Genomic DNA, 23,960 nt, shown 5'->3' on the forward strand with positions numbered 1-23,960 from the left:
GATAGGCACAGTGTAATTTCACATCAATGCCCAATGTCTCTTCTAGCTGAGTGAGTGCTGTGCTGATAAAAGCTGGCCCATTGTCACTCCCAATGCGTAGAGGAATACCCCAACGAGGAATAATGTGCTGAATCAAAACTTTGGCCACTGCCTGAGCGTCTTGTTTGCTGGTAGGGAAGCATTCAACCCATTTAGAAAACATATCCACTACAACCAGATAATACCTTTCCCCTCACATTGGTTGAGTTCAATGAAATCCATCTGCAAATGTTCAAATGGCTCATTGGGTGGTGGATGTGCCCCTGGTGTTATTTTAATGCCTTGAGCTGCATTGTGCTGGGCGCATACGAGACATTTTTCACAAAATCTTTGTGCAAAAATAGTGAACCCTTTTGTGTACCAGAGTTGCTGTACTGCAGATACCATAGCCCCTTTAGATGCATGATCTTTCCCATGAGACAATTTTGCAAAATAGGGAAAATAAGCAGAGGGTAGGCAAGGCCTACCATCTAAAGCTTGCCACATTCTGTCCTTGAAAACACAGCCTGCTATGCGCCAAGCAGAACGCTCTGTCTCTGAGGCCTGCGAGGTTAGTTCTGTGTGTGAGAGGGTGGGGCTCCGGAACACAGGATTCCTGGAAAAGAGAAAACATTAGGTCATTATCAGCTGCTTTTTTCGCTGCTTCATCTGCAAAAGCATTTCCTTGTGCCACTTCTGAAGTGTCTTTTGTGTGAGCCTGGCATTTAATCACAGCAACAGCTTTTGGTAACAGGAGTGCTTTTAATAATGCTGCCACCAATGTGTGATGTGCAATGTGTTTCCCTGTGGATGTCAGAAAATTTCTGTATGACCATATCATTCCAAAATCAAGCACACAGGAATATGCATATTTGGAGTAAGTCAAAATTTTTACAGTCTTACCCTCAGCCAGTTTGCATGCTTCTGTGAGAGCCACCAATTCTGCTGCCTGCGCTGATAAAGAACTTGAAAGCCTGCCAGAACACAAACACTCATGCAAGGTCACAACTGCAAATCCCACTCTGTTTTTTCCGCAGTCATCGCGAGACGCGGATCCGTCCACATACAAATTGAGATCAGTGTTATGAATTGGAACATCAGTCAAATCAGGCCTGGGAGAACACAACTGTGAAATGGCTGCTAAACAGTCATGAGGTTCTCCATCATCTGATGTAGGGAGTAAGGTTGCTGGATTTAAAATGGTACAATGCTGAATAGTGACATTGGGTGAATCGAGCAGCATAACATGATACCGCAACCACCTCGCTGCTGGCATATGAGATGTTTTCTGCTCCAACAAAATCATTGAAACTGCATGTGGAACCAAAAATGTCAGAGGGTTGTAACACACAATATCTCGGGAAGCTAAAACTGCTCTCTATGCTGCCGCTACTGCACACAGACACTTAGGCATGCAGATTTTTTTCATCGGAAATATTGGAGTTCGGACTGGAGATTCAGGACACGGAACGATCACCCCAGACTCAAGGATCAAGTCAAATACCGGGGTGATACCCTCTACAGCGTCGCGTTTTAGAGGATACTGACCTTTTTTTGGTCTGTAATCGCTTTTTGGAGTGACCACGACTGGTTGGGCAGACTTTATTAATCCGACGTCGTATTTGTTTTTTGACCATAGACACTCAGGAATCATTGTCAACTCCCCAGTAGGAACTGAAACCCTTACACAGCTCTGGCCTGTGTGCGTCTGCGGATCGATGAGCTGAACAGTGTGAAAAACAGAGACCATAGCTGTGTATGGGATTTGGAAAACCCCTGTCCCCCACTATCAGTATTTTCCCAATTTCCCAAAAGGGTACTTCTATACAACCATGGACCCAAATCCATCCACTCATCCTCACAGGGCTTTGTCAGTGAAACATGGGCTATAGTGCCCTCAATTCGGCGCTTTTTTCAATCACTGGATCAAACAAATGCCTCTGTGAGGGTGAGAGAAGGACCTGTGCCGCAGAACGTCCATTTTCCCAGTAAATGTAATTCAAAGTCAGTTTCTCATTTAAAACCCAACATAGCTCCTAGGCTCACACAGGCACGCAAACCCCTCCACCACATTAAGGTCACAAGTGCATGTATGATTTAAAAATATGTATAAAGTAAGTAATAGTTTCTGTAGTTTGCTTGTGCAACAGTGACATTGGTGTAAGGAACAGCTGAAACATTTTAGGGCAGTGGGCTCCTAAGAGCAGGATCAACTACGGAGAACTGCAGACACAGAAGAAGAACCTGAGTAAGTGCATGCTTGTGCATTCTGTATTTATTTACCAACTCAACTGATATTGTGGACTTCCTGTGCTGTGGCTCCAGTCACCTGACTGCAAGTATCAACTGAAACCCATTCTAAAGGTGTTAAGTACCACTACTGATTCAATTAGGGAAACAATCAGCTCGAGGGAGTTTCAGCTGTGACCACTCCCTCAGGCCTTTTGTTCTCTACCAAACTGTCAGTGGGCTGTCTCAGCTGGGACAATCAATCACCAACACAGGACAGCTGTGTGAGATCTCCATTACAAAAAATGAATGATCTCTCTGAAGCGTCAGCCTTCGTGTTCAGCCTTTCTGGGGTAAAGACATAACGTGTCTCCCAATCGTGTCCCCCAAGCGAGGCCACCAAACCAACAACCTAATTTTCCTCTTTCCACAATGTGTCCCTACCCCATCTCTCCTCTCTCTGGAACTCGCAGGCGCTTTTACTTCCACAGACGGAAACGAAACTTTGATAACCTTCGCTCTCTATATCACACATCCACACCCATAACCAATTCCTTCTTAATAGGTCTATGGAACTGTCAGTCTGCAGTAAACAAAGCAGACTTCATCTCCGCCTATGCAAACCATCTTTCACTAGACATCCTAGCCCTCACTGAGACTTGGATCAAACCGGAAAACAGCGCTACCCCCACTGCTCTCTCCATCAACTACAGATTCTCCCATACACCACGGCCTGGTAAACGAGGTGGTGGTACGGGGCTGTTGATTTCCAACACATTTCCAACAACCTTGTGACTTCTGCTCTCCCACCCCCCAGCACCTTCTCATCTCTTGAGGTCAATGACGCCACAGAGTCACTCTGCACAACACTGAGCTCCTGCTTAGATCGCCTGTGACCTCTGACTACCAGACCCGCAAGACCCATGCAGCCCCACCCGTGGCTTACAGACTCCCTTCGATCAATGCGCACTAACCTCAGAGCTGCTGAGAGGAGATGGCGAAAAACAAAAGACCCATCACACCTGACACAACTACAATCCCTGCTCTCAGCCTTCTCAACAAATGTCACCATTGCAAAAAAGAAATTCTACCAAGACAAAATCAACAATGCTACTGACACCCGGCTGTTTTCAACCTTCAAGTCTCTGCTGAACCCTCCACCTCCACCCCTTGCAACCAACCTCACCGCTGACGCATTTGCTGACTTCTTCACCAGCAAAGTTGCTGCAATCAGCAGCCGGTTTTCTGACCCCTCTACACAGCCTCCGGCTCCCCCTACGAATCCTCCTAAACCTACTGCTTCCTTCCCTTCTTTCACTCCTCTCACAGAAGACGAGGTATCAAATCTTCTTAGAGGTGGCCGTCCCACATCCTGTCCACTGGATCCCATTCCTACCACCCTACTGCAAACCATAGCCCCGTCCATTGTGTCCGCAGCCACTCATGTAATCAATTCCTCACTAACCTCTGGAACATTTCCAAACGCCTTCAAGCAAGCTCAAGTAAGACCTCTACTCAAAAAACCTTCTCTTGCTCCTTCTATAGTAGAGAACTACCGACCAGTCTCTCTCCTCCCCTTCCTGTCTAAAATCATTGAAAGAGCTGTCTTTAAGCAGGCAACAAAATTCCTCTCCCAACATAACCTTCTTGACTCGAACCAATCCGGCTTCAAGAGCGGCCACTCGACGGAAACTGCACTTCTGTCAGTAATAGAAGCTCTTAAAGATGCAAAAGTAACAGGTCAATCCTCAGTTCTCATTCTGCTCGACCTATCAGCAGGATTTGATACGGTCAACCACCACATCTTACTAAACAAACTCACTGACATGGGCTTCAAGAACAATGCACTCTCCTGGTTTGAGTCCTATCTCACTGGACGATCCTTCAGTGTGTCATGGCTTGGACAAACATCAGCGCAACACCACCTCACCACAGGTGTGCCCCAAGGCTCGGTGCTGGGACCCCTCCTCTTTGCCTTGTACACCACCTCTCTAGGCCCAATCATACATTCGCACGGCTTCTCCTATCACTGCTATGCAGATGACACACAGCTCTATTTATCCTTTCCTCCAGGAGACACTTCAGTGGCAACTCGAATCTCTGACTGTCTCTCTGACATATCTACATGGATGAAGGAACATCACCTCCAATTGAATTTATCCAAAACTGAACTACTGGTCCTCCCAGCCAAGCAAGCTATTCTCCACAACATCAGCATCAAGCTAGGGTCCCTATCAGTGGCTCCCACCAAGGTTGTAAGAAACCTAGATGTCATGGTTGATGACTAGCTGACCTTCGCAGATCACGTTACCGCTGTAGCTCGATCGTGCCGCTTCTCCCTATTCAACATAAGGAAGATTAGGCCATACCTAACTCAACATACAACACAGCTCCTCGTTCAGACGTTAGTAATCTCCCGTCTAGACTATTGCAACGCCCTCCTGACAGGTCTTCCGGCCTGTGCTGTGTGACCGCTACAGATGATCCAGAATGCGGCAGCACGCCTGGTCTTCAACCAACCAAAAAGAGCACATGTCACGCCCGTATTAGTTGAGCTGCATTGGCTACCCTTAGCTGCTCGCATCAAATTCAAATCACTAATGATGGCCTTCAGAGTATTCACTGGTTCTGCTCCCATCTACCTCAATAGACTCTTAAAACCATACGTTAGCGCCCGCCCTCTCTGTTCCTCAAAGGAGCGCCTACTAACATGACCAACCCCCCGTACAGGTCAGTTGAGGCTATTCTCATCTCTGGTACCACGCTGGTGGAACGAGCTTCCATGCACTATCAGAGCAACAGAAACCCTCTCTGCATTCAAGAAATCATTGAAAACCCAGCTCTTCCGAGAGTATCTTTTGCACTGAATGTCTTTCTTTAATGCACTTATTACTTCCTGGCATATTGCACTTAATGTAAGGTATTTTGTATAATTTGTGCTGTAGTTCGAATGTTAGCTCCTCTTTTGTAAGTCGCTTTGGATAAAAGCGTCTGCCAAATGCATAAATGTAAATGTAAATACGCTGCTCCTCCTATATGTAACTAGCTCTGTGAAAAAAAAAAAAAAAATAACCAGATAACTGGCAATATTAACACAAGCCTGTGGATCAGATCTTCATATCTAGATTCTGAATAGTTAATCTAATCCTGGATTGCTGGAATCGTAGAAAACAGATCCTGTAATTGACTTAAAATAATAATTAACTTAAAATAAACTGAAAGAAGATAGGTTCCAGGAGCTGACAACAAAAGGTGACCAACAATTTGTTAAACCAAGCCAAAGCCTGTGTCACATGTTACTAATATTACTAATATGAAAAATATGACTGAAAGCAGATGCAATGTTCCATTACTAAATTTCTAAGCACCCATTTAATACTAGCCTAAGATATGAGTTTAAGTCATTTACTTTAAGATTTCAAACTAAAATTCAGTGACAATAGCAAATTTGTGTTTCATCACCTGTTGCTATAAACCCATGAAGATATCCAACTATGCGACACCTGGTTTCAACTGGGTAGTCTTCATCCTCCTCGTCCTCATTTGTCTTTTCCAGGGGCCACTTCTGGTCAAGAACCATCTATTAGAGACAGAGCACAAATAATTAGAGTGGGGTGGGAATAGATGATTTTTCACAACGTAAATAAATATGAAACACTTGACACAAACCCTGTGATTCTAAAATGTATATGCTGACTTGGGTCAGCATGGATCATGGGTCAGTTGAAAAACTGAAAGATAGAGTGTTGCAAGATAAGGTACTGTTAGTTACTTATGTGTAGTGTATGTTGTATATACACTGTGATATAAATATATTTTTATATATATTTATATATTGTGTTTGTAGCGTTGACCTTATTCAAACTCTTATGATTATTGATATTTGACTAATGATAGTAATTAAAATTTTATAATTGGCTTAAGTAATTAAAACGTTAATAATTTGTTCGAGAATGAAAGATAGCCAAGCTAAGTGAGTTCTTCAGGATCTTCAGACTTTTAATGAACAGACTCCACACACTGTGATTTCAAATAATGGAAATATTTATTAACAAAAAGAAGAAGAATATTTACTTAACATAGCATAATCTTGAAAACTCACGGCATCAACGCAGGTGAAGCCGATTCGAATTGGAATATAAGCTAGGCGATATGGCTTATGACTAATGTGTTGCTAACTGAAGTTTAATTAACGTATAAATTTATCAAGAGACTTAATTCAATTTTCAGCTCGGGAAGTGCGTATGTTTAGCTTACTTTTTCGTCGATTCTCAACTACTCGTTGGGTACAGAGGCTCTTTGAGGTCCTGGAAGTGATGGCGTCTCGCTTGGTTCCACAGTTCTCCCGCGGAAGTTTCCAGGCTGGGTCAGCGTGGAGTTATTTCCTCGTCGGTCGAGTCGCTTCGGGCGTACTCGGAGCGTAATGACGCAGGCGGCAGGGTCCTCTCTTTGGCTCACTGTCCTGAGCAGGTGTGTCCAACGATATGGACGTTTTGGACGAAAAGTTTTGCTAGTCCCTGCAGATCCAGAACTGAAAATCGATTCAATAGGCTTACTTATTCTACGACTTTCTTCTATCTCGGCGGTGTTTCTTACTCTGGCCACGAATAAGTTCACCTGCTTTGATCAGTCGTGAAATTAAACTTAGATTGGGCGATAAAACATAAACACAATTAAAAAGAAAAGAAGGTATTAAAATCACTCGACGTGTTCGTAAATTTCTTTCACACTCTGGCTAACTCAAGACGTCTCCTGGGGAGCTGAGTGAGGTCCTTTTAAAGTCTTTGTTCGTCGGCATGGAGAAGAGAAACGTCTCGCTTGGAGAGGTTGAAACTTAGAGAGATAGCGTAAGCGCGTGAAGTAAGAGCGGAGTATCAGCGAAGTAAGAGCCGACAGTAAGAGTGATTCAAAAGAAGAAAGCTCAGAAGTCAGAGTGGAAGTCAAGAGAGTGATTCAAAAAGAAGAGAGAGAGAATGAGTCGACACTCTCTTTTCAAAGGTAGTGCGGTCACGCCCTATTGGGAGGTGTCCTTCCTTTGATTGGATCCGGGGTCCGAGGCTCACGTGAGCTTGCTTCACGTGCTTCATGAGAGAGAGAGAAAGGGGGAGAGAGAGCTACACACGATTGAATATCATGGAAATTTACTTATACATACTAGTGGTATAGCATAATGTGTCCTAGATTATCAATATCAAACATCTACATATAATTTTATTTTGGGTACGTCATGATTACGTCCCACTACAATATCATGTTAGCGTATATTAATTAGTTTTCTTAGTTAGAGGCAGAACTTTCTTTCATGATTGAAAACAGTAATACACATCACTTCATTGGTTGATAGATGTTCCTCTGAAGACACAAATAGTGACATTCATACACATCGCATACACATAATTATCAGAATTTGTTTATTCCCATTATGTATCTAGGCAACCTCGGGCGAGATGTAGTTTTGCCAATGTCCACTTGGGGTCGCTTTTGGTCCATGCTGTTCGTCCTGTGCGGATGGTTACCTGGAGGTCAACCCGAGTTCAGTCAGTTTTACCATCTGGGGCCGTCTGTTTGGTAGGCCTGAGATAACGTTTCCGTCATTTAGGCGCCACTCGTCATAAAGAGTCCTTTTAACTCTGGTTTTCACCACTTTGTTTGTTCTTCTTTTTCTTAAGAGCATCATAAACCGGGTTTGTTATCTGGAGGCGTTAGACAGGCGCTTTTGATGTAGACTTTAGGTGAATTTTTGTGTGTGGGGGAAGAGTGCAGCGTTTTTACACACACGCAGTTCTGTGGAATGTGGGATTCTGTTGCAAGCAAAAATCCTTGTTAGGGTGGAGAGTTTTTATTAAGAACTCTCATTTCTTTATTCGGTCCATACTCCACTACATTCCCCCCTTTTTTCAGTTTTATGGTCTGGCAGGGAGCATGGAGCTGAAAAGAACTTTTGCTGTGGAGGAAGGTGAGATCAGCAAGCATATTGAAACACATTTCCAGAGCTGATGTCTTCCTATCAGTGTATGGGTGCGTATGGAGTGTTGATGTTTGCATGCTGAAGGGATTCTAATTATTTAGGGGTGGGTCTTGTTCAAACGCAACCTCGAGAGCTGGTTCTTCTACATGGCCTTCGGCTTCATATCTAAAACTTAGGGGTTCACCTCTCTAGGCTCTCTTATGTCTAACGAGTTTGACCATTTTATTAGACCAAGTTTCTAACCTGCTCTGGAGGGCTCGAGTGCGTTTGAAATAGAACCAACCTATACCAAAGGTCAAAAGATACCCTAATCCTACCAGGGTAACTAGTAAGGTGTCCGGAGTGGACCATGCATAGGTGACAGGCTGAACTGGCCATAGGGGTTGAGACGACAGCTCTCTAAGAGTGTTATCTATGGGAGTTAGATCAATGACTTGGGTTCCCTTATATTCTAGGCGAGTTAGGGTTTTAGTATCTAGCTCGATGGTGTGTTTGGAGAAGAACTCTGTCTATGTCGCTCTCATATTGGTCAGGGTTTAGGTGATACAGGGCCAGGTCTCCTACATGTAGGATTGTGTTTACGGGGACGTCTACCCAGAAAGTTTGGCTAGAAAGGAGTACCCTTTCTGAGGTGTCATGTTAATCATAGGTTAGTAGGGCCTAAAGAGGGTGTTAACCAACCAACGGTTTCCAACAGTCTCACCTTGAGTACTAGTTACCAAACGTCGGGGGTGTGACGACTACCGGACATTGGGTATTACTCATCATAGGCTTAAGGCCACAGATCCCATTTGTGCTGTCACGAATAAAAGGTTTGCTAGGGCACAAGTAGTGGATGTCTTTAGTGAGTGTGCACATAAGCAAATTGGGTACCAGATATAGGTCAGGGTTATCGTCTTGGTATGCTACAAGAGATGTCTTTACACGAACATAGGCAGAATCTTGCCAGAAGCCAAAATTGACAACATCTTTCAAACGGTAGATGTTTTCAAGCGCCATTATGGGAAGGTTAATGATGAATGCTAATTCTTGGTCTTGAGGATCAACAAAAATTGGGATGGCGCTACCTAAGGTATAGGCTAGGTGGGCCTGGAGATCAGTAACTACTTCTTGAGTTGCTGTAGACAAAATCTCCTGTACTAAGGATAGAGGCACCAGGTAGGGAGGAATTCTTCCCATGGCTAGGCTATCCACAGAGGAGCTGATTTCTTGTAGCATATCAGACAATAGCATATTCACAAGCTGGATGTGGGCAAGGTCAAGTTGCACTACTGAAAGCATAGAGTTAATCGTCTGGAGCGTTTTGTTCAAAGCGACACTGTGAGCACTGAGCACTACTACGGTGCCCTGTAGGTTTTTGCCCAATTGGTTGTAGGTGTTGCTGCTGTTTGTCTAATTGGGTTTTAATGTTTGGAATTTTGGCTTGCAATTCCCCTACTTGACGTTTGACAGTGGCTACATTGACGGCGTTGACAGCGGACGTTCCGAGACTCAGTAGTGATCCCACAGTTGCAGCTGCCATTGGCAATCCACCTATGAAGCGTTTAGGTCGTTTGTTGAAACCATTTAGTTCAGATTGCGTTACGGTAAACTTTTGTAGCTGGCGGAGCATATGAGTTACGTCGGCTTCAGCATGGCTGATAGATTCCTCAATCCATCTAACTCCTTTCCGGCCAATCTGCAAAGTGGTTATCGGTAGGTTTTTGCTACACGCTTCGGCGGGATTCAACCGTACGAATACTCTCTGGGTATGGAGGCGGCAATTAGTGATTAGCAGTCCCGGCTGGTCTTTCAGTATTATTCCTGAGTCAGGACCCGGTTCAATCACTTCAGGGAGCACGGCAGTTCCTAGGAAGCCGACGATCAGGAGAATGAGCAGCGGGGCCATCCTACCGGGAGATATGCTCATGGTTAGATTTAGGGTATTTACGGCGAGTCATTTTAGACAAGTTATAAAATTTTTCACTATACCCCCCTTTTGATCAAAATTTCCTAGGGTAAACACTCTACAATAATTGACGATGAGGGACTAGGGTCTTGCACCCTGAGTGTCCTCAGTCTGGTTAGAAGCTTGTTGCCTGCTAAAGAGTGAGAGGGAAGGGGAAAAAAGGGATAGAAGAACTAAGGTGTGAGTAGAAGGTTGTAGTTGTTTGTTAACCAACACCCTTCCTGCCTTTGGTTCTGTTGTTTATGACCTAACACAAGTGTTAGTATCCCCTACAAGTCCCATGGGGGTTGTGTGTGGTTGGATTTGGTTGCGGTGTGCCCACTTGAGTTCAGTACTGCCCCGAGCTTTGTTTATTTTGATCCTGTAAACAACGGGGGACAGTTTGTCTGTGATCTTATAGGGACTGGACCATCGGGGTAGGAATTTGCGGGCCGGATTCCCTCATTTTCCGCGACCTTCCAATAGGTTGTACAAAGATGTAGTACCATACCTTGTCCCCTACTTGGAGTTCGTCGTGGGATGCTTTGTGATCATAGTACGCTTTGCATCCTTCTGCACTTTTTTCCAGTTTCTGCTGGGCAAAGGCGAAAGTGGCTTTGAGGTGTTTCTGCAGATACTCCATATACTGATGAGTGGTGTAGGCTACGGCTATGTTAGCTTCACCTGGCTGATATAACAGATGTACAGGCAGAGTCATCTGTCTCCCTGTCATCAACTCAAAGGGTGAGACCCCGACCGCATCGTGTGGGGTTGCCCGTATGGCCATCAGTACAAGGGGTTGCTTGACATCCCAGTCTCGTTGGTTTGCTGCTACGTACTTTTTCAGTATGCTAACAACAGTTCGGTTGGCTCGCTCTTCCTGACCTGAGCTTTGAGGATGGTAGCTAATGTGAAGGCAGGCTTTTACTCCTAAGAGTTGCCAGAGCTGCTGCATGACCTCAGCTGTGAAATGTGTCCCTCTGTCGGAGTCGACACGGCTGGGTAGGCCAAACCATGAGAAGACATGGTTCATCAGTAAGTATGCATTGGTTAGCACTGTGTCATTCGATGTGGGGAGGCATTCTACCCATTTAGTGAATGCACACGTGACTGTGAGGAAGTACTTGTTACCTCTTACTGTTCGAGTGAGTGGTCCAACCCAGTCTATCTGGAGGTTTGACCAAGGGAAGGATAATCCTTTATTTTGCAAGGGGGCTCTATGAAGAGGATTTGAGGGTTGAAATTGGCAACATACCAGACAGCCTTTAATGTAGTCAGCCACATCTTTTACCATGTGGGGCCAATATGCCACCTGCCGGAGCGCATGGTGTGTTGCTTTGACCCCTTTGTGTCCCGCAGATGGGGAGTCATGGGCGTGCATCAGCATCACCCCCCTGTGGCACTGAGGAACCACGAACGTAGGTGAAGTGTGCGAGTCAGTGGTATGAACAAGCAAGCCTTTGACGACTTGGAGGGACGCTCTGGCGCCGTATAGGTCTTTCCTGTCAAAGGCAGAACTTAAGTCAAGGAGGACCAGAATACTTAGAGCTCCCGTATCTGCAGCCACCAGCAGATCATTGATAACTTTGACCAAGGCAGTTTCGGTACTATGGTGAGGACGAAAACCAGACTGAAATGAGTCGAGGAGGTTATTGGATTCTAGATATGTTGTCAGCTGGGTGGCTACGACACGCTCAAGGATTTTAGAAAAAAATGGAAGATTTGAAATCGGACGGAAATTATTTAGATTTGCTGGGTCAAGACCAGGTTTTTTAAGGATAGGTGTAACTGCAGCTAATTTGTAAACTGAGGGGACATAGCCAGAAAACAGTGAATGGTTAATAATAGAGGTTAGATGAGGGACCAAAGCAGTCATGCAGGCTTTCGTTAGTGAGGTAGGGAGGGGATCAAGAGAGCAGGTGGTACTTTTAGAATGGGTAATGATATCACTGATAAGAGAAGGAGTAACCGGGCTGAAATCAGAAAAACAGGGCGTGGATATAGAACAGACTGAGGGCTGTGGAGACAGTGAGGAAGGAAAGGTGGATTTAGATGAGATAATCGTAAGAGAGTTATTAATATTGGAAATTTTATCTTCAAAGAATTGTAAGAAGGAGTTGCAGAGTTCAGAGGAGGGTGTCATGTTGCTGCCAGGGGCTTTGAAAAGTTTAGAGATTGTTGTAAAGAGATTACGGGGGTTAGCATTAGGCCTATTAATAAGACCTGAGAGATACCTAGACTTGGTGGTGTGTAAGGAATCTCTGTATTTGCGCATGTGTTGCAGATAAGCATCAGCATGCACCGTTAATTTGGTTTTTTTGTACAGCCTTTCAAGCTGACGTCCGGCTTGTTTCATAGCACGCAGCTCAGTGGTGAACCAGGGAGCAGAAGTGGTGAAAGAGACCAATTTGGTTTTCGCAGGAGCAGAAGCGTTGAGGGACGCGGAAAGAGCAGAGTTAAGCATTGTGGCATGTACCTCAGGAGAGGATGGAGCAGTGAGAACAGGAAAGCTCATATTGATGGACTGAGCGAAGGAACAGGGATCAACAGATTTAATATTACGGAAAGAGATAAGTCTTTTAACAGATTGGTGAGCTACATTCATAGGGACAGAGAATAGAAGGAGCTTATGGTCAGAGAGTGGAAACAGGAGAGGATGAAGGTTGTGAACCAGGACAGAAGAAGAACAGACTAGGTCAAGTGTGTGACCTTTGTCATGAGTAGGAAAATCTACATGTTGAGTGAAGGAAAAGCAGTCAAGGAGAGCTAAAAAATCAGTCACTAACTTGTTGTCAGGAGTGTTAACGTGTATATTGAAGTCACCAAGTAGCAACAGTCGAGAAGAAGAAGAGTTAGCGAGAGTGAGTAGCTCAGATAGTTCAGAGAAAAAGGATGAATTAGATTTGGGGGGGCGATAGATGAGGAGTACGGTAATAGAGCCAGGTGTTTTGACTGCAAGATACTCAAAAGATGATGGTGATGAGAAAACAAGTTCAGTAATTCTGAGATTGTTTTTAAAGATCACTGCCAGACCGCCCCCACGACCTGAGGAACGTGGTTTTTGCACATAATTAAAGTTGGGTGGGGTTGCTTGGTTGAGAGAATAGTAATCACCTGGTTGTTGCCATGTTTCTGTTAGGAAAAGGAGATCAAGTGAATTGTCCAATATTAATTCTTGCAACAGATAAGATTTGTTAGTGAGTGAGCGGACATTAAGGAGGGCAAACGAGGAACTAGGGGGAACAGGGGTAAGAGGGCGTAAATTAGACAGATTAGAAAAACGTTTTGTAGAATGAGAAGGTGAGCGAGACAGTGTCCAGAAAGAGCAAATGTTACTACCATTGGTATAGTGTACAGATTTATTGCGATTTAGCCTTGAGCCACGGTGAAGATAGCGTCGCCGGTTGAGTATACCAGCTCTGCAGGCAGCAACAGCAGAATGTTTGGTAAGGCAGTGAGAATACCTATATTTATGTAGTTCATCAGCCGTATAACTAACAAACAGTGAGTTGAACAGGGGGTCTGGGTTCATGTGGGGGCAATCAAGGATGGGAAAAAGTGGAATAGCCAGTAATAGAGTCATAGCAGATAGCAGGTGCATTGTCAATGGGTTGGAGCAAAGTAATTGCATAGCCGCAGTGCTAGCAGACACTGTAGGCAGGAACCACAGATTTGGGGCAGGGCAGTAACGAAGCTAAGCGGGACAGTAGCCGGGATCCGAAAAGTTGGAGCAGGACAACAGCGAAGCCAGCCGGAACAGCAGCCGGGATCCGCGAAGTTGGAGCAGGACAGCGGCGAGGCCCGCTGGAACCGAAGCCGAGATCTGCGAGGTTGGAGCGGGACAGCGGCGAGGCCCGCTGGAACAGCAGTCGAAATCCGCAAAGTTGGAGCAGGACAGCGGCGAAGCTAACTGGAACAGCAGCCGAAAACCGCAGATTAGGGCAGGACAGCAGCAAAGCTAACCGGCCGGGAATCCACAGAGCTAGGGCAGGACAGCCTCGGTGCAAGCCGGCTTGAATCCGCAGTGTTGGGGAAGACAGTCGAATAACCGCGAAGATTACAACCGGGAATCCACAAAGTCAGCAGGAACGGGGAACAAACAAAACAAAACATATGGGGAGAAGCGGCAGTCAACAGAGCGACGCCAGCGTACTCTAGCCCGAGAAGGAGACAGGAGACGAGTGAGGCATGGGGCCGTGCACAGTTTCGATTTTAGTGCCTGCATGGCTTGTTCCTGGGCTTCGCCCCAAGTGAATGGAGTATCCTTTTTTAGTAGGTCATAGAGTGGACGTGCTAGGTCCACATAGTTTTCTATGAACTGGTGTGAGTAGTTGCATACTCCTAAGAAACTGCGGAGTTCCTTAAGATTGGTGGGTGCTGCGAGGTTTGTTACTCCTTGCACTCGACTCACTTGTGGTTCAACACCATCAGTGCTTATGAGCAGACCGACGTAATTCACATTTGTTCTGTACCACTGACATTTGGAGAGTGCTATTTTTGCACCTGCTGTTTGAGCTGGTCAAGAACATGATCAATCTCATCAATATGTGCCTGTAGGGAGTGGTTACGCATGAGTATGTCGTCCACATATATGAGGGTGCCTCACTCGCGGGCATCAGGGCATGCTTTGTTTAAGAAAATGTTGAACTCCTTGGGCGCGTTGGCATATCCAAAGGGGCACAGAGTGAATGTGTACTGTCGGTTTGCAAAGGTGAAAGCTAGCTTGTGTTGGTCTTCTGCTTGCACCGGGATGGTCCAGAAGCCAGAGGCTACACTGATGGTAGAAAAGTATTTAGCGTTTCGGACCGAGGGAAGTTCTTGCTCTAATTGTGTCATCGGCCACCGAGACAAGGGACCTTGTTGATTTAATTTGCGATAGTCGATGGTCAGGCGCCATTTACCATTGGGTTTTATGACGGGCCATAATGGTGCCGAGTACGTGCTGTTGCAGGGTCAAATTATGCCCTTTTCCAGCAAGTCATTGATGATTTCTTGTACCGGTTTTTAGGATGCCAATGGAATTTTGTATTGGCGGACAAATGTGGGTGGTGCTCCTGGACGAGTGAGAATGCGCACTGAATGAATGTCAGTGAGACCACAGTCCGTTGAATCTTTGGCAAAAGATTTTTGGTATTTAAGAAGCACTTCACGGCGTTTCTTATGTTCTTCTTTGCTTTGGAGGGCATCGGCCTCCTTTAGAACTTGTTCGACTTGGATACGAAATTCGGAGTCTGATAGTTCTTTCGAATTGCGTGAATTTGAAGTGTCTTCTCCCACTTCGGGAAGAAGAGATGGTTCCCAGGAGGATTCAGAGGATGAATTTAAAGAAAGAACCATGATCGTCATTTGATCATCGTCAGCAAGATCTATTCTGCAAATGGTGTCTTTACCCATATCCAGAGCTGAGAAGAGAGCAACAGCTCGTGTCGGATGAGTATAGAACACCTTTGATTCTGGATGATCAAGAAGCAGGGATTCAGGCTTTGGTCCTATAATCGGGATTCGCAACTCGAAGTCATGGAATTTCGTACTGACCAACCAACCCAAAGGAGATGAATGAGGAATTGTCAAGGGTTGAGTGGTTTCGTTTCGTACGAACAGATAGGTGGATCTTGCTCGTGTTTCCACCAAAGGTGTGGCTTCGAGGGTGAGGCCTAGCTCAAAGAACTGAGGTGACGGTTGGAAAAGTGCATGAGCGTGGCTTAAGTGTTGACCAGGTCGCATGAACAAGCGGATGGGTACATTTGCGGTGTTCGCAGGTACCACAAGTGAACCTTGATTGGTGACCTGACTTGGGGTGTTTCAGACCGTCTTTTGGGAATTTGATGGGATTTTAGGAAACTTCTGAGTGCTAAATCACGCAGCTGTCTGCTAGACAGGATGCGAGGGTAAGCTGAGACTCCCAGCTGATGACTAGTGTGGGGATGGAGGTTTTGGATAAATAGTGATTTGAAATTTAACTCTTTCTCCATTCCGGAGTCATTTCTAGGTCCGAAATACGCCTGTCTAATTCGGTTATAATATTGTTGAGGGGATTCCTGGCATTGCTGTTTTATGTTCAAAGCAGCGGCCAGTCCTGTCTGTGACAAGTGATTGGAGAATTCTTCCTCTAATGCTTGGCACAGCACATCATATCGCGCTTTTACATAGTCTGGCTGACGCTCAATGAAGTTACTGACGTCTCGGTTGGAGGTCAGTTTAATCACATATAGTCCGTCATCTATTGTGATCCCGGGGAACCGTTGGAGGTAGAAATCAATATCTTTCAGGTAAGAGATGATATCATTAGAACCGTCAGGTTTGGGATCAAAGCAGGTTATATTACGCGCAATTTTGCCGAGGTCCTTGTATGAGGGACCGGGAGAGTGTAAAGGTTGAGGGGGCCAGGCACTGGGTTGCAGTGCTCTGGGTCTAGCAGGGCATTGTGAGGGACGGCTGACAGGAGACACAGGGGAAGGTGAAATACCTGTTGATACCAGAGGAGGTGCTGCAGCAGCTCTAAAAGGTTACGGTCCCTGAGTCTGGTTCCTGATCCTCACTATCTTCCTGCTGGTCTTGTCTTTCTGCAGCGGCACTAGGTGGCACGTCGGGAGTGACCTGGGGCAGTGTGTTCCCTTCAATTATTTCGCTTTGAAGTTGACTTAACTCTGCCTCCACCTTTGCCTGCTGTCGCCGTGATACATCAAGTTCACGTTCACTGGCCCTGAGCTGTACTAAAGCGAGGATGGCTATTTGACCTAATGCCTCAGTTAGGGACTTGCCCTTGACCATGTGGGTTAAGTGGTTCTCTATCCACTTGGCCACCATGTGGTCACGACCGACCAGGGAGATCTTCTGCACAGTTTCTGCGAATCCAGGCATCACATCACTGGTGATGCTGGTCAGAACAGAGAATGCCTCATCCCACAAGCCTTCTACATATACTTCCGAGGGAGAAGTCCCTTCTGCCATGTTAGCTGTGTTTAACTGCGAGGTGTAACTTACTTCTATTTAGTTAGGATTAATTCCGTTAATCCCTTTCTAACTAAACCGAACTAAATTCACCTGTACCGAGTGCTCTAAGAGTCCGTGCTAGTCTGTATGGTGTTGGAGTTCACTTGTGAATCTCTAAAGGAAGTCTGTTAGTAGCAGAGGGTGGAGTGAAAGTTGCTATACGCAAGTGAGCAAAAGAAGAAAAAAATGTTTTTTTTCAATAATTAAAATGATTAAAAATTTTTAAAAAATAATTAAAGAATTGTCGAAAAATTTGGATTAAAGAAATAAAAAAAAATTTAAAGTAAATTTTATTAAACTAAATAAAATTTCCGATTAAAGAATTATGAAAGTAAAAGAGTTTTCCAAATTGAAGAATTAATAAGAATAACAAAAAAAGACTTTCTCTTTTAACTGCGTTTGTGATCTGGTATCGAGTTAAAGTGTCAATCTCTATTTACTGCACACTGTCTGCTATAGCTGTATCAGCTTACTATGCTTCCAAGCCTTTAATTGTAATTATTCAGATGTGCAGAGTTTAGAGACAGCCACCAGAGCTGTAATACCAGGTCTTGTTAGTGTGAATTGGTTAACAATTTCAATTGCGATAGCAAGTTTCTCCACTAGAGGGTAATGAAGGTAAATCTGAATGGCAACAGCAAGCTTCAGTATTAAAATTGAACTTAAATTGTAATACCAGACTGGGGCACGGGATGTGTGTACGGGAATCAAATGTCAAGGGTAGCACCACACTTGACCACAAGGAGGAGCACGGGAGGACACGTTTCAATAGACGCTAGTTATGAAGTAGTTTCCCTGCAATTACGCACTTAAACCACAAGAGGGAATTAGCCTTCCTCTGTTTTGGGGGCGTTTTGAATTTCCCTCCTTAGTTTCAACTCTGCCCCTTCAAAGGGGTTGTTCCTTTTCTGAATTCGCATTCAGTGTAACAGGAAAAGCTGATGAGAGCAGACCGCTCTTAACACAAGCCGTATTTTCGGCTGTTTCTTTTAATAACCTCCCAATCGCCTAGTGCGCAATCTTGTTATTAACGTTGGTAGCGACCCAGTTTTAAAACGAACGGAGGAATTCGGTTCGGTGGTCTCTCGCCAGAATTCGCGGCTGAAGGTCGAACCGACGGCACTATCCCAAAACGGAGTCCGCGCAATGGGCGTACCAAGGCCTCAATTTAATGCATGTAAAATGGCGCAGAGCCGCGCACTTCAAAAACAACCAAGCTTATTTTTTTCAACGGTATATACCACAGAACAGATTTTCAACAGTAACATACACAACACGAAATTGCCCACATCAAGCTTTGAATCTCAATCGTTATTCAGCATTGTAAACAGCAGAAAGCATTTCATAAACCCAAGCTGAGATTATTGATCAGTGTTTACAGTTTGTGCATTAAAAGACTTTTTCCTGGCCCCACGTTGGGCGCCAAAAATAATAAATGTAATATGTAGTGTGGGTTGTATATACACTGTGATATAAATATATTTTTATATATATTTCACCAGAGTAGGGTTGGCTGCCATTTTTTTGGGAGTGGGTTTTGTGTGTGTTTTTATGTATACCTAGGGAGTGTGGTAAGACATTGTCTTTTGTTTCCTTTTTGTTTCACTTAAGTTAGAGCTGTCTGTGGGTCAGTTAGGTGGGGTGTTTGTTTGTTATTTTTGTCGGCATAAGGCCATCCTGGAGTTCACTGGCGTTTGTGTCATTGTAAATATCACATCTACAATATATATATTATCCTTTATCCATTCTGTGTTTTAAAGTGTGTCCCTTTTGTCCACATTTTCATCTCTGTTACAGCTATTCATTTTCACACATCAATCACATCACACACCTCATTTTACGGCTCAACCCTAGACTGGGTTGTAACACTGTCTAAAATAAACATCTTGGTCTGTATTCATAAAGCATGGTGAGTGGATTTTTTTTTTTTCATATTTGGGGTCAACTTGCAATTCTTTCATACCAGAGACTGCTTGAGGAGAATACTAACCAATCAAAATGATGAGGCTAAACAAATGGATAAGGATGAAACAAGCGAAATATGTTTATGTGAGTACATCCAGCATGGAAGAGACAGAAATGGAGCCTTGTGAATGGCCTCATCAATCTGAATAACACTGAAAGTGTGTTGGGGATTTGAAATTTACATGACTATATAATCCATGGAGAAACACTCACTGTTAATATACAACATCTGTGTTTCCTGTATGGACCACATCACAGCATAATATTTATAGGTAATCCTTACATATTACAGTATGGCCACCTGAAAAAGAATGGAGACAAGCATCACATACCATAATTCAAACGAAACCCATGCTGTAGGGTATTCATGATCAAGATTATAAAATATCAGTTCACACCATCTCCAACGGCAGCATCCCCTGCAAATCAAATAAGTATATGGTTATGCTTTTACACACATTGCTTAGGTGAGTGTGTGGGGTTCTACAGAGAATCCTTAAAGGCTCTTACAGCTGCCCTCACTAGTACTCAAACCAGTCCACAGGGCCATACAGATATTTTATACTTAAAACACAAGCATTAGACACAAAGGACCCGTTTACACCTGGCATTAAAATGGGTGTTTGGTGATCTGAAAACCTTTAAGTGGTTAGACACAGATCTCGTCCATGTTTTAACACATGTAAATGAAATGTATTCTGTGATCTGATTCCATCAGGCAAATGGAAATACATCTGTCCAAAAATGTTAACACGAGTAATTATTACTGTGGATCTTAGCCTCTCTCTCCTGCTCTCTGCATCCCTTGCTCTGTTTGTATGAAAGCAGTAAGGTTTTGTTCCTTTATGGTTTAAATAGTCCAAACTTTCTAATAAAACCACCACAGTTACTCTAAACTATACACATGATTCCGGATCAGGACAATTTTTATCATAAACTGTTGTGTACAGAAATTAAAATGGATTTTAATTGATAGGTTTTTTGTACAGGAGAAGACATAAGCATAATTCAAATTGCAAAACTTGGTGTGGTTGGCTGACTGAAAGACTGCATATAGCTTATTTTTCTTTGAATTATATTATCAAATCAAATCAAATTTATTTATATAGCGCTTTTCACAACTGATGTTGTCACAAAGCAGCTTCACAGAATTCCAGTATTGTATTTTATTATTGTATTGTATTATTTTATTACTGAATGGCATTGTAGATAGGTAACATCCATACTTAAATTTCAAGCAACAATCATATCTCCAGGAAGATAATCAAAATATTCTGAATGTTCATAATCCATTCATAATAATGAATAATGTTCATACTATTAATAATAATTTGCTAGAAGGTCTAAAAAAAAAAAAAAAAAATATCACTAAATCTAGCGGCAAATTCACTAACTTGGCTATACAGAGCAGCGGTTTGTACCCAGACTTGACATTTCACAAGGTCAATATGTGACGACTTAACAAGCAGATTACATAACATCCACAGTGTCCTTGGGAGTTTGTACTCGCGAGTCGAACTCGCCAAGTTTTTACTACCAAGTACGGCAGTTCAAACTTGATGTAGACATGGGCTATAAAAGACAGTCCCATACAAGAAACATCTGGGAAGTAATCATGATACAACACTAGAAAAATGAGGAAAGAGTAATCACATCACAGAGGTAACAATCACATGACAAGGAACCAAAACAAAGAGACATGTGCTCCTTTAGCACATGGCTGAAAAAAAACAAAAAAACAAAAGCAGTGTGGCGGGGCACACGCTCCAGGGGCTACTACTATGCACCCTCTATAAAATAAAAGAGCTTACCGCCACATATAATAACCACGACTACGCCACCCCAATTGTCTAAAGGGTATGGGGATCCCTGTCAGGTTTCTCAAATAAATGAGTGATAAGGCTGCTTAACAAAAGGCACTTTATTCAGTCAACACAGCATAAAAATCAATTCACATTAACACGAGTCTTGAATTCCATAGTGAACACCAGGAACACTCCCATTCAGCCCACTACCTCTGGCAAAGCCTAAAAGGTTAATAGTAAGATGCCCACAGAGTAATAAAGGAGTTCCAATTAATTACCCCAAAGAAACAAAAAAAAAAAAAAAAAAAAGAAAACACCTCTAAACATAAACCACTCACAAGAAGAAAAAAACCAAAAGTACTCAAACTTAAGCCTTGGGGCAGAACACTAATAATTACTCTAGGGCCATCACAATTAAGACTTATTCAAATGCGTTAAACACTAAATGGGCATAAAGGGCAACCCCTAGCAACACTGAGTAAAAATAGTGGTCCTATGGTCCACTCAGAGAAGGAAATTAAAAGACAACAGTACAGATGGCTCAATAAATCAATACAATACTGCTAAAATTTGGCATGAGAGGCAAGCAAGTAATATAAAAGGGAGAGGAAAAAAAAAAGAAACAAATGAAAAGTGGCCTACAGGCAACCAGGCCTGGCGCCACTGAAACATAAAACACAGGATCAGTCTACATTTCAGTACACTCCTGTCCTTAAAACATAACAATAAAAAACGCTAAGATGAGGTGCATTAATAAAAAAATAAACACCCACCTAGAGGCAAAGCACGATCAACTGGAACAGGAAGTGTGACATTCAGGCCACCGCGGTCAATTACTATATTGAAGTTAAAACATAAATCGCCATTAACCGCATTGCTCCCCATATCACAATTCCTAACCCACCAAGATAAGATGCACTAATATAAAAAAGAGAAACACCAACCTAGCTGCTGCAAAGTGCGATCAACCAGCACTGGAACAATGACGTTCAGGCAACTGCAATCAAGTGTAAAGCCTTAACGGCGACATCAGTTATCCGTGGCCTCGAACCACCATCTACCCTATAGCTCACTGGGTAGTCAAGCAAAGCTAGAAACCTGCTTAAAACTCGGACACTTGGCTTCCAATTCAGCCAGAGAAATACGACTCAGCTTCCACCGCCGCGACGACGCTGCACGCCCACACACACCACCTTGGTTGATCAAAAGCGGGAGTGACAATTATTGGTGATCCTGGGGCTTTTATTGTCCTATCCAACCCACCAGGTGGCGACAATAATACCCTCTTTAGTGCTCCCTGTCAACCATACCACAGCAAGAACACACTAAACAGGGCAGAAGTGTGACAATGACTTACTGCTGAAAAATTTTACATAGTCCTTGCCCCAACACACTATAACTCATTATTTACTTCATTATTACCAAGTGACCTATTGTGATTTATGCAAAAATCTATAACTTGTAAAAAGAATGAACGAACAAATAAGTATTTGGTCCGGTGCAAATGGAACAACTGCACTTAACTAATTACAAATTTAAAAAATCTCATCTTGGATTTTTTTTTTGTATAGCCATTTTTTCCTGCTTTTCACATGATGAACGGAAAGAGAACATTGTGCTTGACATTCTACTGTCAGCCATTTTTTAAGGGTGTGGCCCAACTTTAGAGCTAAGGACGGAACTTGGAATACATGGTCATCATCCTTATAGCCACATGTATCTTCCACAGCCAGGATCACATGGTTGAAATGGGCAGGAATTAAAAATCATCAAGTTCTATGTAAATTACCTGCTTTTCTTGAATGAAACAGCAACCTTTCAGCTTCTCGCATTTTCTGTCTTATGTACTCTGCTTTGTCTTGTCACTACCCATTTTGTTGTAGAGATGTTCTCACAATTTAATGATGCATGTGTCACTTTTTACAGTCTGTCACTTCATCTTGGTTTGTCACTAATCAGTTTCCACAGCTTTCTATTCACACCATCTGAGTTTGTGATGTTGACATCTATAGTTGAGGTTATGGCTGAGGTAGATGAAGAGGGTTTGTTTTCACTTTGCTTTTGATGTACATTATCAGATTGTGTACTGGAGGGAGTATCGGTTCTCCAATTTTACCTTCTTCTGAGCTAATCTCCTCAGTGTCAGGAATATATTCATCTTCACTGTTTTCAGTGCTGCTCACTGAAACAAAGGTAAAGCCAAGTAATTTTCTTGCCAACTAGAAATGAAACATTCACAACAGTATTCATTTTTATGTGACTGTTTATAACTAAACTTATTAGCTAATACACTGGTGTAGGACTCCTAACAGAATTTTAAAATGTGATCCATGCCAGCATTGTAGTTTTAGTCCATTTTAAAATGTTAGACCAGTGTGAAGTGTAGTTGATAAAATTATATGAACTTTAATTTGTGTTAATGTAACTTGAAATATGAATATAAGCATGTTTTAAAATTAAGCTTGATCCACACGAGTTTTGTAGTTTACTACATTTTAAAAGAACTTCTGATTGAAGATAATTATGTTTATCTGACAGGGTGTCAGGTTCGCAGAGGCGGATGCACTCGCTAAAACACAGTGAACTTTTATTTAAACAAATGATAATAAAACAGAGACTTCGACAGAAAGGCAATAAACGGAGCTAATAAAGTCAAACTAAGGGAGTTAAACAGACTAAACTAAGACACGGAGAGCTAAACAGGGCAAACGGGACAGACTAGAGAGCTAAACAATGAAAAACTGTGGAGACAGACAGACTAGACTAAGTAACGACAGAGAGACAGACTTGGTAACAACATAACTTAAAAAACGAGTAACAGACAAGACCAGGCAACATGACGACTGAGAAACAAAATGAGTAACAGCAGAGACAAACAGACTAATCCTAAACACGCAGAGCTAAACCAAACAGGACAAACAGACTAGAGGGCTAAACAACAAGACATGGGAAACGAAATGAGTAATAGCAAAACAGACAGACTAGACTGTGTAACATGACACAGGAAACGACGGAGACAGACAGACTTGCAAACGACATGACCTTAGAAATGAAA

At 43.3% G+C, this 23,960-nt stretch overlaps 1 protein-coding gene across 1 annotated transcript in view; it reads left to right on the forward strand.

Moving 5' to 3' along the window:
* LOC136694213 (zinc finger protein 850-like) overlaps positions 1-23,960 on the forward strand; it is a 159,204-nt gene that overhangs the window by 84,784 nt on the left and 50,460 nt on the right. Inside the window, exon 5 of the mRNA XM_066667598.1 lies at positions 20,526-20,542. Coding sequence (XP_066523695.1) covers positions 20,526-20,542 — 17 coding nt within the window. The remainder of the gene's footprint in view (positions 1-20,525; positions 20,543-23,960) is intronic.

The sequence above is a fragment of the Hoplias malabaricus genome, chromosome 4 (assembly GCF_029633855.1).
Source record: "Hoplias malabaricus isolate fHopMal1 chromosome 4, fHopMal1.hap1, whole genome shotgun sequence".
Taxonomy (NCBI): Eukaryota; Metazoa; Chordata; class Actinopteri; order Characiformes; family Erythrinidae; genus Hoplias; species Hoplias malabaricus.